This window comes from Eleutherodactylus coqui, chromosome 7 (assembly GCF_035609145.1).
Source record: "Eleutherodactylus coqui strain aEleCoq1 chromosome 7, aEleCoq1.hap1, whole genome shotgun sequence".
NCBI classification, from domain to species: Eukaryota; Metazoa; Chordata; class Amphibia; order Anura; family Eleutherodactylidae; genus Eleutherodactylus; species Eleutherodactylus coqui.
Window position 1 is genome coordinate 2204142 of NC_089843.1, and position 17561 is coordinate 2221702.

Here is a 17561-nt window from a genome sequence, read left to right on the forward strand (position 1 = left end):
TACTGTCACCACTATCCCCTGTAACCAGCACTATTCTGTCCTCTCTACTGTCACCACTATCCCCTGTAACCAGCACTATTCTGTCCTCTACTGTCACCACTATCCGCTGTAACCAGGACTATTCTGTCCTCTCTACTGTCACCAATATCCCCTGTAACCAGGACTATTCTGTCCTCTCTACTGTCACCACTATCCCTTATAACCAGCACTATTCTGTCCTCTCTCTACTGTCACCACTATCCCCTGTAACCAGCACTATTCTGTCCTGTCTACTGTCACCACTATCCCTTATAACCAGCACTATTCTGTCCTGTCTACTGTCACCACTATCCCTTATAACCAGCACTATTCTGTCCTCTCTACTGTCACCGCTATCCCTTATAACCAGCACTATTCTGTCCTCTCTCTACTGTCACCACTATCCCCTGTAACCAGCACTATTCTGTCCTCTACTGTCACCACTATCCCCTGTAACCAGCACTATTCTGTCCTCTACTGTCAACACTATCCCCTGTAACCAGCACTATTCTGTCCTCTCTACTGTCACCACTATCCGCTGTAACCAGCACTATTCTGTCCTCTCTACAGTCATCACTATCCTCTGTAACCAGCACTATTCTGTCCTCTACTGTCACCACTATCCCCTGTAACCAGCACTATTCTGTCCTCTACTGTCACCACTATCCTCTGTAACCAGCACTATTCTGTCCTGTCTACTGTCACCACTATCCCTTATAACCAGCACTATTCTGTCCTCTCTACTGTCACCACTATCCCTTATAACCAGCACTATTCTGTCCTCTCTACTGTCACCACTATCCCCTGTAACCAGCACTATTCTGTCCTGTCTACTGTCACCACTATCCCTTGTAACCAGCACTATTCTGTCCTCTCTACTGTCAGCACTATCCCCTGTAACCAGCACTATTCTGTCCTCTACTGTCACCACTATCCTTTGTAACCAGCACTATTCTGTCCTCTCTACTGTCAGCACTATCCCCTGTAACCAGCACTATTCTGTCCTCTACTGTCACCACTATCCTCTGTAACCAGCACTATTCTGTACTCTCTACTGTCACCACTATCCTCTGCAACCAGCACTATTCTGTCCTCTACTGTCACCACTATCCCCTGTAACCAGCACTATTCTGTACTCTCTACTGTCACCACTATCCCCTGTAACCAGCACTATTCTGTACTCTTTACTGTCAGCACTATCCCCTGTAACCAGCACTATTCTGTCCTCTACTGTCACCACTATCCCCTGTAACCAGCACTATTCTGTCCTCTCTACTGTCACCACTATCCCCTGTAACCAGCACTATTCTGTCCTCTACTGTCACCACTATCCTCTGTAACCAGCACTATTCTGTCCTCTACTGTCACCACTATCCCCTGTAACCAGCACTATTCTGTCCTCTACTGTCACCACTATCCCCTGTAACCAGCACTATTCTGTCCTCTACTGTCACCACTATCCTCTGTAACCAGCACTATTCTGTCCTCTACTGTCACCACTATCCCCTGTAACCAGCACTACTCTATCCTCTACTGTCACCACTATCCTCTGTAACCAGCACTATTCTGTCCTCTCTACTGTCACCACTATCCCCTGTAACCAGCACTACTCTATCCTCTACTGTCACCACTATCCCCTGTAACCAGCACTATTCTGTCCTCTACTGTCACCACTATCCTCTGTAACCAGCACTATTCTGTCCTCTCTCTACTATCACCACTATCCTCTGTAACCAGCACTATTGTGTCCTCTACTGTCACCACTATCCTCTGTAACCAGCGCTATTCTGTCCTCTACTGTCACCACTACCCTCTGTAACCAGCACTATTCTGTCCTCTCTCTACTGTCACCACTATCCTCTGTAACCAGCACCATTCTGTCCTCTACTGTCACCACTATCCCCTGTAACCAGCACTATTCTGTCCTCTCTACTGTCACCACTATCCCCTGTAACCAGCACTATTCTGTCCTCTCTACTGTCAGCTCTATCCCCTGTAACCAGCACTATTCTGTCCTCTCTACTCTCACCACTATCCTCTGTAACCAGCACTATTCTGTCCTCTCTCTACTCTCACCACTATCCTCTGTAACCAGCACTATTCTGTCCTCTCTCTACTGTCACCACTATCCTCTGTAACCAGCACTATTCTGTCCTCTCTACTGTCACCACTATCCTCTGTAACCAGCACTATTCTGTCCTCTCTACTGTCACCACTCTCCTCTGTAACCAGCACTATTCTGTCCTCTCTACTGTCACCACTATCCTCTGTAACCAGCACTATTCTGTCCTCTCTACTGTCACCACTCTCCTCTGTAACCAGCACTATTCTGTCCTCTACAGTCACCACTCTCCTCTATAACCAGCACTATTATTTCCTCTCTACTGTCACCACTATCCCTTGTAACCAGCACTATTCTGTCCTCTACTGTCACCACTATCCTCTGTAACCAGCACTTTTCTATCCTCTCCACTATCACCACTATCCTCTGTAACCAGCACTATTCTGTCCTCTACAGTCACCACTCTCCTCTATAACCAGCACTATTCTGTCCTCTCTACTGTCACCACTATCCCTTGTAACCAGCACTATTCTGTCCTCTACTGTCACCACTATCCCCTGTAACCAGCACTATTCTGTCCTCTCTACTGTCACCACTATCCCCTGTAACCAGCACTATCCTCTGTAACAGCACTATTCTGTCATCTCTCTACTGTCACCACTATCCTCTGTAACCAGCACTATTCTGTCCTCTACTGTCACCACTATCCTCTGTAACCAGCACTATTCTGTCCTCTACTGTCACCATTATCCTCTGTAACCAGCACTATTCTGTCCTCTACTGTCACCACTGTCCCCTGTAACCAGCACTATTCTGTCCTCTCTACTGTCACCACTATCCCCTGTAACCAGCACTATTCTGTCCTCTGCTGTCACCACTATCCCCTGTAACCAGCACTATTCTGTCCTCTACTGTCACCACTATCCCCTGTAACCAGCACTATTCTGTCCTCTCTACTGTCACCACTATCCTCTGTAACCAGCACTATTCTGTCCTCTCTACTGTCACCACTATCCCCTGTAACCAGCACTATTCTTTCCTCTCTACTGTCACCACTATCCCCTGTAACCAGCACTATTCTGTCCTCTCTACTGTCAGCACTATCCTCTGTAACCAGCACTATTCTGTCCTCTACTGTCACCACTATCCCCTGTAACCAGCGCTATTCTGTCCTCTACTGTCACCACTATCCCTTGTAACCAGCACTATTCTGTCCTCTACTGTCACCACTATCCCCTGTAACCAGCACTATTCTGTCCTCTACTGTCACCACTATCCCCTGTAACCAGCACTATTCTGTCCTCTGCTGTCACCACTATCCCCTGTAACCAGCACTATTCTGTCCTCTCTACTGTCACCACTATCCCCTGTAACCAGCACTATTCTATTCTCTGTACTGTCACCACTATCCTCTGTAACCAGCACTATTCTGTCCTCTGCTGTCACCACTATCCCCTTTAACCAGCACTATTCTATCCTCTCTACTGTCACCACTATCCTCTGTAACCAGCACTATTCTGTCCTCTGCTGTCACCACTATCCTCTGTAACCAGCACTATTCTGTCCTCTACTGTCACCACTATCCTCTGTAACCAGCACTATTCTGTCCTCTACTTTTACCACTATCCCCTGTAACCAGCACTATTCTGTCCTCTCTACTGTCACCACTATCCTCTGTAACCAGCACTATTCTGTCCTCTACTGTCACCACTATCCCCTGTAACCAGCACTATTCTGTCCTCTCTACTGTCACCACTATCCTCTGTAACCAGCACTATTCTGTCCTCTACTGTCACCACTATCCTCTGTAACCAGCACTATTCTGTCCTCTCTACTGTCACCACTATCCCCTGTAAACAGCACTATTCTGTCCTCTCTACTGTCACCACTATCCGCTGTAACCAGCACTATTCTGTCCTCTACTGTCACCACTATCCCCTGTAACCAGCACTATTCTGTCCTCTACTGTCACCACTATCCCCTGTAACCAGCACTATTCTGTCCTCTCTACTGTCACCACTATCCTCTGTAACCAGCACTATTCTGTCCTCTCTACTGTCACCACTATCCCCTGGAACCAGCACTATTCTGTCCTCTCTACTGTCACCACTATCCGCTGTAACCAGCACTATTCTGTCCTCTCTACTGTCAGCACTATCCCCTGTAACCAGCACTATTCTGTCCTCTCTACTGTCACCACTATCCTCTGTAACCAGCACTCTTCTGTCCTCTCTACTGTCACCACTATCCTCTGTAACCAGCACTATTCTGTCCTCTACTGTCACCACTATCCTCTGTAACCAGCACTATTCTGTCCTCTACTGTCACCACTATCCTCTGTAACCAGCACTCTTCTGTCCTCTACTGTCACCACTATCCTCTGTAACCAGCACTCTTCTGTCCTCTACTGTCACCACTATCCTCTGTAACCAGCACTATTCTGTCCTCTCTCTACTGTCACCACTATCCTCTGTAACCAGCACTATTCTGTCCTCTCTACTGTCACCACTATCCCCTGTAACCAGCACTATTCTGTCCTCTCTACTGTCACCACTATCCTCTGTAACCAGCACTCTTCTGTCCTCTCTACTGTCACCACTATCCTCTGTAACCAGCACTATTCTGTCCTCTACTGTCACCACTATCCCCTGTAACCAGCACTATTCTGTCCTCTCTACTGTCACCGCTATCCTCTGTAACCAGCAGTATTCTGTCCTCTACTGTCACCACTATCCCCTGTAACCAGCACTATTCTGTCCCCTCTACTGTCACCACTATCCCCTGTAACCAGCACTATTCTGTCCTCTCTCTACTGTCACCACTATCCCCTGTAACCAGCACTATTCTGTCCTCTACTGTCACCACTATCCCCTGTAACCAGCACTATTCTGTCCTCTACTGTCACCACTATCCTCTGTAACCAGCACTATTCTGTCCTCTACTGTCACCACTATCCTCTGTAACCAGCACTATTCTGTCCTCTACTGTCACCACTATCCTCTGTAACCAGCACTATTCTGTCCTCTACTGTCACCACTATCCTCTTTAACCAGCACTATTCTGTCCTCTACTGTCAACACTATCCTCTGTAACCAGCACTATTCTGTCCTCTACTGTCACCACTATCCCCTGTAACCAGCACTATTCTGTCCCCTCTACTGTCACCACTATCCTCTGTAACCAGCACTCTTCTGTCCTCTACTGTCACCACTATCCTCTGTAACCAGCACTATTCTGTCCTCTACTGTCACCACTATCCTCTGTAACCAGCACTATTCTGTCCTCTACTGTCACCACTATCCTCTGTAACCAGCACTCTTCTGTCCTCTACTGTCACCACTATCCTCTGTAACCAGCACTATTCTGTCCTCTACTGTCACCACTATCCTCTGTAACCAGCACTATTCTGTCCTCTCTACTGTCACCACTATCCTCTGTAACCAGCACTATTCTGTCCTCTCTACTGTCACCACTCTCCTCTGTAACCAGCACTATTCTGTCCTCTACTGTCACCACTATCCCCTGTAACCAGCACTATTCTGTCCTCTCTACTATCACCACTATCCTCTGTAACCAGCACTATTCTGTCCTCTACTGTCACCACTATCCCCTGTAACCAGCACTATTCTGTCCTCTCTACTATCACCACTATCCTCTGTAACCAGCACTATTCTGTCCTCTACAGTCACCACTCTCCTCTATAACCAGCACTATTCTGTCCTCTCTACTGTCACCACTATCCCTTGTAACCAGCACTATTCTGTCCTCTACTGTCACCACTATCCTCTGTAACCAGCACTTTTCTATCCTCTCCACTATCACCACTATCCTCTGTAACCAGCACTATTCTGTCCTCTACAGTCACCACTCTCCTCTATAACCAGCACTATTCTGTCCTCTCTACTGTCACCACTATCCCTTGTAACCAGCACTATTCTGTCCTCTACTGTCACCACTATCCCCTGTAACCAGCACTATTCTGTCCTCTCTACTGTCACCACTATCCCCTGTAACCAGCACTATCCTCTGTAACAGCACTATTCTGTCCTCTACTGTCAACACTACCCTCTTTAACAAGCACTATTCTGTCCTCTACTGTCACCACTATCCCCTGTAACCAGCACTATTTTGTCCTCTACTGTCACCACTATCCTCTGTAACCAGCACTATTCTGTCCTCTACTGTCACCACTATCCCCTGTAACCAGCACTATTCTGTCCTCTACTGTCACCACTATCCTCTGTAACCAGCACTATTCTGTACTCTACTGTCACCACTATCCTCTGTAACCAGCACTATTCTGTCCTCTACTGTCACCACTATCCTCTGTAACCAGCACTATTCTGTCCTCTACTGTCACCACTATCCCCTGTAACCAGCAGTACTCTGTCCTCTACTGTCACCACTATCCTCTGTAACCAGCACTATTCTGTCCTCTCTACTGTCACCACTATCCCCTGTAACCAGCACTATTCTGTCCTCTACTGTCACCACTATCCCCTGTAACCAGCACTATTCTGTCCTCTCTACTGTCACCACTATCCTCTGTAACCAGCACTATTCTGTCCTCTCTACTGTCACCACTATCCTCTGTAACCAGCACTATTCTGTCCTCTCTACTGTCACCACTATCCTCTGTAACCAGCACTATTCTGTCCTCTCTCTACTGTCACCACTATCCCCTGTAACCAGCACTATTCTGTCCTCTACTGTCACCACTATCCCCTGTAACCAGCAGTATTCTGTCCTCTACTGTCACCACTATCCCCTGTAACCAGCACTATTCTGTCCTCTCTACTGTCACCACTATCCCCTGTAACCAGCACTATTCTGTCCTCTACTGTCACCACTATCCCCTGTAAACAGCACTATTCTGTCCTCTCTCTACTGTCACCACTATCCCCTGTAACCAGCACTATTCTGTCCTCTACTGTCACCACTATCCCCTGTAACCAGCACTATTCTGTCCTCTACTGTCACCACTATCCCCTGTAACCAGCACTATTCTGTCCTCTCTACTGTCACCACTATCCTCTGTAACCAGCACTATTCTGTCCTCTCTACTGTCACCACTATCCCCTGTAACCAGCACTATTCTGTCCTCTCTACTGTCACCACTATCCGCTGTAACCAGCACTATTCTGTCCTCTCTACTGTCAGCACTATCCCCTGTAACCAGCACTATTCTGTCCTCTCTACTGTCACCACTATCCTCTGTAACCAGCACTATTCTGTCCTCTACTGTCACCACTATCCTCTGTAACCAGCACTATTCTGTCCTCTACTGTCACCACTATCCTCTGTAACCAGCACTCTTCTGTCCTCTACTGTCACCACTATCCTCTGTAACCAGCACTCTTCTGTCCTCTACTGTCACCACTATCCTCTGTAACCAGCACTATTCTGTCCTCTCTACTGTCACCACTATCCTCTGTAACCAGCACTATTCTGTCCTCTACTGTCACCACTATCCCCTGTAACCAGCAGTATTCTGTCCTCTACTGTCACCACTATCCCCTGTAACCAGCAGTATTCTGTCCTCTACTGTCACCACTATCCTCTGTAACCAGCACTATTCTGTCCTCTACTGTCACCACTATCCCCTGTAACCAGCACTATTCTGTCCTCTCTACTGTCACCGCTATCCTCTGTAACCAGCAGTATTCTGTCCTCTACTGTCACCACTATCCCCTGTAACCAGCACTATTCTGTCCCCTCTACTGTCACCGCTATCCTCTGTAACCAGCAGTATTCTGTCCTCTACTGTCACCACTATCCCCTGTAACCAGCACTATTCTGTCCTCTCTCTACTGTCACCACTATCCCCTGTAACCAGCACTATTCTGTCCTCTACTGTCACCACTATCCCCTGTAACCAGCACTATTCTGTCCTCTACTGTCACCACTATCCTCTGTAACCAGCACTATTCTGTCCTCTACTGTCACCACTATCCTCTGTAACCAGCACTATTCTGTCCTCTACTGTCACCACTATCCTCTTTAACCAGCACTATTCTGTCCTCTACTGTCACCACTATCCCCTGTAACCAGCACTATTCTGTCCCCTCTACTGTCACCACTATCCTCTGTAACCAGCACTATTCTGTCCTCTACTGTCACCACTATCCTCTGTAACCAGCACTATTCTGTCCTCTACTGTCACCACTATCCTCTGTAACCAGCACTATTCTGTCCTCTCTCTACTGTCGCCACTATCCTCTGTAACCAGCACTATTCTGTCCTCTCTACTGTCACCACTATCCCCAGTAACCAGCACTATTCTGGCCTCTACTGTCACCACTATCCCCTGTAACCAGCACTATTCTGTCCTCTACTGTCACCACTATACCCTGTAACCAGCACTATTCTGTCCTCTACTGTCACCACTATCCCCTGTAACCAGCAGTATTCTGTCCTCTACTGTCACCACTATCCCCTGTAACCAGCACTATTCTGTCCCCTCTACTGTCACCACTATCCCCTGTAACCAGCACTATTCTGTCCTCTACTGTCACCACTATCCCCTGTAACCAGCACTATTCTGTCCTCTACTGTCACCACTATCCTCTGTAACCAGCACTATTCTGTCCTCTACTGTCACCACTATCCTCTGTAACCAGCACTATTCTGTCCTCTACTGTCACCACTATCCTCTGTAACCAGCACTATTCTGTCCTCTACTGTCACCACTATCCTCTGTAACCAGCACTATTCTGTCCTCTACTGTCACCACTATCCTCTGTAACCAGCACTATTCTGTCCTCTACTGTCACCACTATCCCCTGTAACCAGCACTATTCTGTCCTCTACTGTCACCACTATCCCCTGTAACCAGCACTATTCTGTCCTCTACTGTCACCACTATCCCCTGTAACCAGCACTATTCTATCCTCTACTGCCACCACTATCCTCTGTAACCAGCACTATTCTGTCCCCTCTACTGTCACCACTATCCTCTGTAACCAGCACTATTCTGTCCTCTACTGTCACCACTATCCTCTGTAACCAGCACTATTCTGTCCTCTACTGTCACCACTATCCTCTGTAACCAGCACTATTCTGTCCCCTCTACTGTCACCACTATCCTCTGTAACCAGCACTATTCTGTCCTCTACTGTCACCACTATCCGCTCTAACCTGCACCATTCTGTCCTCTACTGTCACCATTAAAAGGGGTACCATGAAGTACTTAAAACCCTGGTTATGATAATGGGGGGGCATTGTTCTGTTTATAACTAGTCTCAGGGCTTTTATTTGGGGGTCTCCTCTAGAAGGTGCAGCTTCGGCCACCAGAGTCGTCTTAGGGAGATCATGATGTGTTGGTACATATATCACTGCACAGAGGATTTATTGTATAGAAGTGCGACTGCTTTGAAGGAACCAGATAACAGAGCCTTACTGTAAAATCTGTCAGGTTGCTGACTGATCAAAGATCTGCTGTTAATGAACCGTCATCCACCTCTAAATAGACGGAGATCATTTCATGTAGTAAGACAGAAACATGATTTGTAAAACTCCTGGCTGGATTTTGGCCCCCTCTGGTCACCTCCTAGTGGTATCCATCTCCTTCAGGGTAGATTGCTTATGTCATTTAGAGGTTTTTTACTTTCATATGAATAAACTTGGCTTCCTTTTTCTTTCTCTTTGGGTGTTTTCATTGCAGGAAAGTTATGGTGGAAGAGTGGATGGACTGAAAGAGCCCATACCCGTGTCGTTGAACGGTAAGAGCCGTCCGTCAATCTGACTTTTTTTTATCCTTCCAAATAGTAGACTGAGATGTAAAATGTCCTACCTGCCTCCTGTTAGGCACCGTTAATGTGGACCCACTGAGTTAACTTACCAGTTTTGGCTTAGAATCAATCCTGGCGAAAGTAGTAGCTGACCCTTGGCAATCAGAGGCTTTGGTACTAGGCAATGAGAAACAGACTACGGACTAGGATGGGTTGCCCCTCATCTCCCTGCTTAAGTGCGGTAGGCGTCCTCCTAAGAATGGCACCATGGTCTTCCCCTTGGCTCTGAATAATCCCGATGGTACACAGGACACTAAACACACCATTGTATACACCAAAAACACAGAAGAGGAGGGAGAATAGTTCCTGTGACAGGCAGGCAAAAGGAGAAGCATATACGGACAAGGCTGAGGAACAGGCAATGGCATACAAAGTAGGATGCTGAGCTGCAGACTTAATAGTACCTCCCCGTTACGTCTTTCTTCCTCCTGCCAGTTGTTTGCAAAAATCTCTGAACCAGAATAGTGGCATTGATCTCTGAGGGTTCCTCTGGCCCATAATCCTTCCAGTCCACCAAGAAGAAAGTCTTGTTCATAACTCTCTTAATAGCCAGTGTATGTTTTACCTCGTAGATGTTCTCCACGTTGATCTGAGTAGAAGCAGTTCTGGAATATCTGGAAAACCTGTTAAGAACAAGTGGTTTAAGCAGTGAAAAATGAAGAGAGTTCGGAATACGCAGGGAATTAGGAAGGCGTAGTTTATAACATACGGACTTCACTGTCTTAGAAACCTCGAAGAATCCAAGAATCCTAGGACAAGCTTTTAAGACGGCACATTTAATCTGATCTAGTGGGAGGAGAGCTATACTTTGTCCCCTGGAGATAATTGCAGAGGAGTACAGTATGGATCTGCCTGCGGTGTGAATGAATATCTGGTGACAAGATCAAGATGTTGTCAAGATACTCGACAATGCATTTGTGGAGAAGATCCCTGAAGATGTCATTCACAAATTCTTGAAAGATGCCTCGGGCATTAATTAGATTGAAAGGCATCGCTAAGTATTCATAATGCTCATCTCACATGTTTAAGGTGGTCTACTTGTCACCCTTGTGGATGCAGATTAGGTTATAAGCTCCTCCCAGATCAAGCTTGGTGAAGATCTTACGCCATGTAGATGGTCAAATAGCTCTGGGATCAAGGGCAATGCGTATTTGTTCTTAATCGTCAGCGTGTTCAAACTCCAATAGCCGATGCAAGGGTGAAATGACCTATCTCTCTATTAAACAAAGAAGAATCCGGCTTCAGTAAGGGATGATGAGTATCAAATTAGCCCGGTGGTTAGGTTGTCTTTAACATATTTGACTGTGGCTTGAGTTTCGGGAAGCAACTAGGGGGTATATCCTGCCTCGAAGTTACTGAACCAGATACAAGCTCAATAGGGCAGTCATAGGGGTAAAGGGAAAGGCCGCTACTGTGATCTGGACACTGGTGAGGGACAAAATCACAGGTAGATTCAATCTTGGAGAGGAGTGATTCTCACCTAGAGTAGCCTTTTCAACTGACTCTAGGGTGAGGAGTTTCCCGGTTTGAAAGAACAGGCACGAACAAGATGGCCCGCCACTCCACAGTACATGCACTAAATGTTTGAGCATGCGCTTCTTTGTTATTGTGAGCTGATCAACCTGCATGGGCTCAGGGTCACTAGACCAGACCGTACTAGGTGGAGTAGAAAGCGGTATCTGGAAATTAGGAGCTAGACAGATCGACCTCCTCTCTTGGGTAACCTCCTTAGGCCTCTCCTGGAACTAAAGGTCAATTCTCGTGGCCAGAAAGATCAGGGCATTTAGCAAGATCGGCACCTCACGACAAGCCAACTCGTCCTTTATGCGGCCTACCAAACCCTCCCAGAATGTCATTACCAGGGCCTCAATGTTCCAACCCAGCTCCGAAGCCATGGTTTACAACTGAATGGTGAATTGACCCACAGGGAGAGTATTCTGATTCAGATGAAGGTCTGGTATGGGAAGAGGCAGCTGAAGTACTACGGGCAAAGACCCTTCGAAAGGTCTCTACAAATGCACTGAGGTCATTAACTAGTGGATCATCTCTCTCCCAGAGAGGATTGATCAAGTGCCTTTCTGGAGAGATGAGACATTATGAATGTTACTTTGGTCTGATCTGTGGGAAACCGCTGCAACAGAAGCTCGAAGTGGAGGGTACATTGATTAATGAAAGAACAGCAATGTTTGGGATTACTCTTCTAGCGTGGTGAAGCAGACAGACAGGGTCCAGATCCAGACGCGGAAGCTGCCTCTGGGTGCGGTGCCACAGTTGCAACTGCTCTGGAAGACTGCGGTACCACTGCAGTGGAAGAAATATTGCCTAAACGAGTACTCGTATTATGTAGGTATGCCAGGACTTGCTCATGGCGTTCCTGTTATTGCACCATCCCCTGGAACAACTCCGTAAGTCCCCTGTGGTAAGGATCAGCAGGATCCATGGCCTCAGTCTACTGTTGGGGACCAGTAGTGTGGACCCAGTGAGTCAACCTACCAGTTTTGGCGTAGAACCAATCCAGGTGAGGTTAGCAGCTGACCCTTGGCACTCAGTGGCTTTGGTATTAGCCGATGAGAAACAGACTGGTGATTAGCAATATCGATAGAAAACCTTGCGCTTCACTAGTCAGGGAGATGAGAGACAACCTTTTCTAGAAGCAGGGTGGTCTCTTTCATAAAAACAGTCTTCCTCTTGGTTCTGGCTAACTCTGATGCGACACTTAACACATCACTGTATACACCAAAAACACAGAACAGATCCGGAATAGTGCAGGGACAGGAAGGCAAAAGGAGAAGCGTACACAGACCCCGTGTTGGGGTCGATACGGGGCTTGTACATCACCTCCTATTATGGACGATTAAAGGAACTCTCTTTACTAATTGATGCTGCCCAGCCGTGGTCGATTTTTGCATTTGTGGTTTGGAACCTTGGGAGTCCGGTTCCTTCTCTGGGCTTTGCATATGAGAAACTACCTCGCACCAGCGGTGATATACAGGAAAGTGCTGCTGCCTCCTCTATTTTGTCCAGAGGCTGAGCAACAGGACATAAGACAGGAGGCTACAAACAAATGAACACCACTGATAAAGTACAGGATAAGAAGAGAGAAGAAACCTATGCTGAGTGTCTGAGGCAAACACACAACAACACTGAGGCAGCAGGGGAGCTCCGCTCAATAGGAGTGTAATTATCGTCTGCCAGAAACAGCAGGAGACAGACCAGTCTGAACAGCAGCCCTAATACCACCCAATGGAGGAGATGGACGTCATGTAGACACCTGCTGATCTTGTGCTCCTCCAGTCCGTTGCAGCAGTGGATATTACTAGCTTTTACTGGAAGGCTTGGAATATGGTGTGATGCGTTTTTTTCTGTGATATTTCTCCTTGTAAACGGTAGAATTAACTTTTTGCAATCCAATTTTGGATTCAGGGTTTCCTAGGGGGTTTTCTCTTTCTGCCATTAAATAATTGCGCCATCTGCTGGCTGGAGTCAGTACTGTGGTATGAGACATGCTGGAGGCCCCCAACAACGGAGTGGCCAGTAATATACAGTAAGATTACCCTGCCGGATGTCTTCCGACATCAAAGCTGTACAGCCTTCAATCAGAATGTCTTCCGACGTCAGACAGTGGATTGGAAAGGGTTAAGGTGTTACAGCCGTACTGTAGGCATGACATTGATTTATAAATAATCGCTAGTGTCTCCGATACTAAACCGACTGGATTTGGGTCAGGACTTGTCTATGAACAGAAGGGTGTGCTGTGGAAGGCCAATAAATCACCCGCCCTAAGGATGACTGATTACGTTTTAAACTGTGCTTGAATATTCCGAAGGCAGATGGAATGCAGTGGTGTGACGTTAGGAGTGCCCGCACTGTCATATAGAGACTTGTTAACAGTATTGATCCGTGGGGGTCCCGCTGCTGGAGTCCCTGCTGATCGCTAGAATGGGGGTGCTGCCGCGCTCGCCCTACCGCTAGTTTTTATTTCGGCAGCTGCAGACTACCTCATAGAGCACTGCAGCACCCTCATTCTGGCCGTCAGTGCGGGTTTCAGCAGCGGGACCCCCACGGATCAATACTTTTGACTTGTCTCTATGAGACAAAAGTTTTATGAAAGTGCAGGCACTCCTTAGGCTGTAGGACTACGAGGAGGAGGCGATGCAGGTTACCAGTCTTATCCATCCAGGAAGAAGTAGCCTTTGACTCCACAATTAAAGGGGTTGTCCCGCGCCGAAACGGGTTTTTTTTTTTTTCAACCCCCCCCCCCCCCCCCCCCGTTCGGCGCGAGACAACCCCGATGCAGGGACGTACAGAAAGCTCACCGGAGCGCTTACCTTAATCCCCGCGCTCCGGTGACTTCTATACTTACCTGTGAAGATGGCCGCCGGGATCCTCTGCCTCCGTGGACCGCAGCTCTTCTGTGCGGTCCACTGCCGATTCCAGCCTCCTGATTGGCTGGAATCGGCACGTGACGGGGCAGAGCTACACGGAGCCCCATAGAGAACAGGAGAAGACCTGGACTGCGCAAGCGCGGCTAATTTGGCCATCGGAGGGCGAAAATTAGTCGGCACCATGGAGACGAGGACGCCAGCAACGGAGCAGGTAAGTATAAAACTTTTTATAACTTCTGTATGGCTCATAATTAATGCACAATGTATATTACAAAGTGCATTATTATGGCCATGCAGAAGTGTATAGACCCACTTGCTGCCGCGGGACAACCCCTTTAAAGGTTATGCACCTTGGATCGGCCAAGCAATATAAGATTAGGACTTCAGAAGATTGGGAAAGAGCCCACATTTCTGAGGAGTTTGGGATTAAAATGACGGGCGACAGTTACTTGTAAGTGAGGAAGAAGCCGGAAGAGGAACCCCAGAGGACTGCGTTGTCCTAAAGGTTCTGTCTCCGGACTGACGGCCGCTCTGGGGTGTCATCCTAGTAAGAGGGCCGGCTCATCTGCATGCAGTAATAGGAATGATGGATCGGTTCCAGTCCCGGAATATGATGGAGACTCTCCTGTTTAATCAGCTCAGTGAGAAGTTGTAGTTTTGTTGGATACCAGCCAAAGTTACGTTTACAGAAAATTGGGATTAGGTGCATGGAAGTGTAACTTTTAACCCTTTCCAATCCAATTTTGTATCCTGGTTTTCCTAGAAGGCTTCCTTTTTCTCTGCCGTTATACAACGGCGCTATCTGCTGGCTTAAGCCAGTACTGCATGCGGTGACACGTTGGATAGGCTCCGACAGCAGAGAGGCTGGCAATATACAGTAAGAGAACCCTGACGGACGTCTTCCAACATCGGAGCTGTACAGCCTTAAATCATAATGTCTTCATAGGTCAGACAGCGGATTGGAAAGGGTTAAGGCACAATATATGTATAAAAGAAGTTCCCACTCGAACAGGTTAATGTAGAGGGAGAATTAATGATACTACTAGCCATACGTCCGATCTATATTTTCCATAATAAATGCCTATATTCTCACACAAAGTAACTTGCAGATCACACATTACAGCAGCACTCTATATACAAAAGACACTCTCTATGAGGTTGGAATATGCCTGACTGTAATAATTATACGTTATTGGTATTCATTTATGGCTAATAAACCTAAGCAAGAATATTAACCTCTATCAGCCAGACTTCTCTCAAGCGGATTGGAACCAATGTGTAATAGATTTCCCAAAACGTATAAACAATAAGATAGAAGGTCTTCCTGCTGACACAGAAACCATCAGTCTAGTTCCTTTATCAGCTTCAGTACGGGATATTCTACACAATCAAGGCCTTTACAACTATTTGCACAGCTGTAAATTCTTGGTAAAGGAAAATGACAAAAATATGATCTGACACAAGATGCATCCATGATACAAAATAGGTACACATTTACTGCCCTAACAGTCCCCCCTTTTGTGACCACTTCATCATGCCACACAGCCCTCCACACTTACAACAACATGATCTCCATTCTCATCCCAAAAACCTGAGCTAACAATTAGGGACCGTGTTGCCTTACCTAATGTCTGGTTCTACCGATATAGGGTGCCCCAGCCTGTGCCTAAGGGTTCTGTTCTAACCCTGGGTCTGAGAGAAGGAGATTCATATATGCTACATACTGGGATAGATATAGCATCTATTTAGTCAGATCTACTTATGGACCAGCGACCCCGTTATTATATGACCTACTAAATGCATAAAGAAGGGGTATACAACCTACAATTACACCAGAAAGTATATGGAAAAGTACACAAAATCGAGATGCACTAAACTAGGACGCGGGAAGCCAATCAACCATCCTTGGTCCGTATTTTGCCTGAGTGTCTGTTCTAACTTTCTGAATATTTCGATGAATAGATTCTGACTTGTCAGTTGGATTGAAGCTATACATGCCCTCGCATTTCTCACATCTATGGTCAAATGCAATCATTTGTAGCTCTGTTCTGGAGAACCCCTTCCTAAGTACCTGCTACATCCACCAGTAATGACCAAAAGCCTATGCTGTAGCGTTAAGGGCTCTTGCCATCACATGCTATACCATTATTACCCAGCCATTAGTTATTGCTAGCCCCCAGACCCCCCAGGATTGATGCTCCCAGGTCCATGACTTCACTATTGCTCACCAGGCTGGGAGGTTTCATCTAGCTGACAGGATTTCCTTTTTTTTTTGCTCTAAATTAAATTACAATACAAAACCTACTGGCATGTGCCACCCCTGGGCAGCGGTGAGGTAAGCCAGCACTATTGGGTGTTGATTAGTAACAACAATCAATTACGGTTGAATTCTGTTAGTTTGATTAGCCAGCCCTGATCCTGTGAGAATGGGATAATCTAGACAGTCTGTAGCTCTTACTAACTCATCCCTCAGCCGTAGTCTGAATGAGCTAATAAATAGAGATGAGCGAACGTACTCGGTAAGGCCGATTTCGCAATCGAGCACCGCGATTTTCGAGTACTTCACTACTCGGGTGAAAAGTACTCGGGGGCGCTGTGGGGCGTGGTGTGGTGGAGCAGGGGGTAGCAGCGGGGAACAGGTGGGAGCTCTCTCTCTCTCCTTCTCCACCCCACTCCCCTCTGCAACCCCCCGCTCACCCACAGCGCCCCTGAGTACTTTTCACCCGAGTACTGAAGTACTCGAAAATCGCGGTGCTCGATTGCGAAATCAGCCTTACCGAGTACGTTCGCTCATCTCTACTAATAAACTATCCTGTTGGCCATGCCCATAGACATTACATGAGGCTTACTATTTGGCTTTGGCCCATTATCCGTGTGTGTTCAGAGCTTACCATCTTTATGACAAACCATGGTGTGGTAACATAAAACATGGCTACTACCATGTGATTCTATACAACTTGTGATCTAAGAAGCAGGGCATCCTCTGCTCTAACCCAACTGTCTGCCATCTTACCATTTATGTTGTCCCACATCTTGTACATTACAAGTAACTTCTTATAATCCCCATAGAGGGTGTGATTTAAAAACCGAGTCCCCACATTATTTGTTCTAACCATTAGGGGGCGATGTGCTCTGGTGTTTTTGTGACAACATAGGGACACCAAGAACTATATTACACCATGACCTGATCTCCATCATGAGGAGTATAGGCACCTAGGGCTGGAGGAGACTACTGTAGGAGCATGAGTACACCTTCATCACATACTGCAGTCGGTACTTCCTGATATTTAACAGACGTAGTGTCCC

At 47.0% G+C, this 17561-nt stretch overlaps 1 protein-coding gene across 10 annotated transcripts in view; it reads left to right on the forward strand.

Annotated features, from left to right (window-relative positions):
• Nucleotides 1-17561, forward strand: part of LOC136572290 (zinc finger protein 585A-like) — a 335481-nt gene that overhangs the window by 304701 nt on the left and 13219 nt on the right. For 9 of the 10 annotated variants that reach the window (XM_066572721.1, XM_066572723.1, XM_066572728.1 and 6 more), the window contains one exon: nucleotides 9744-9801. The exons of the other annotated variant lie outside the window; for it this stretch is intronic. In XM_066572721.1, coding sequence (XP_066428818.1) covers nucleotides 9744-9801 — 58 coding nt within the window. The remainder of the gene's footprint in view (nucleotides 1-9743; nucleotides 9802-17561) is intronic. 10 annotated transcript variants of the gene reach the window in all.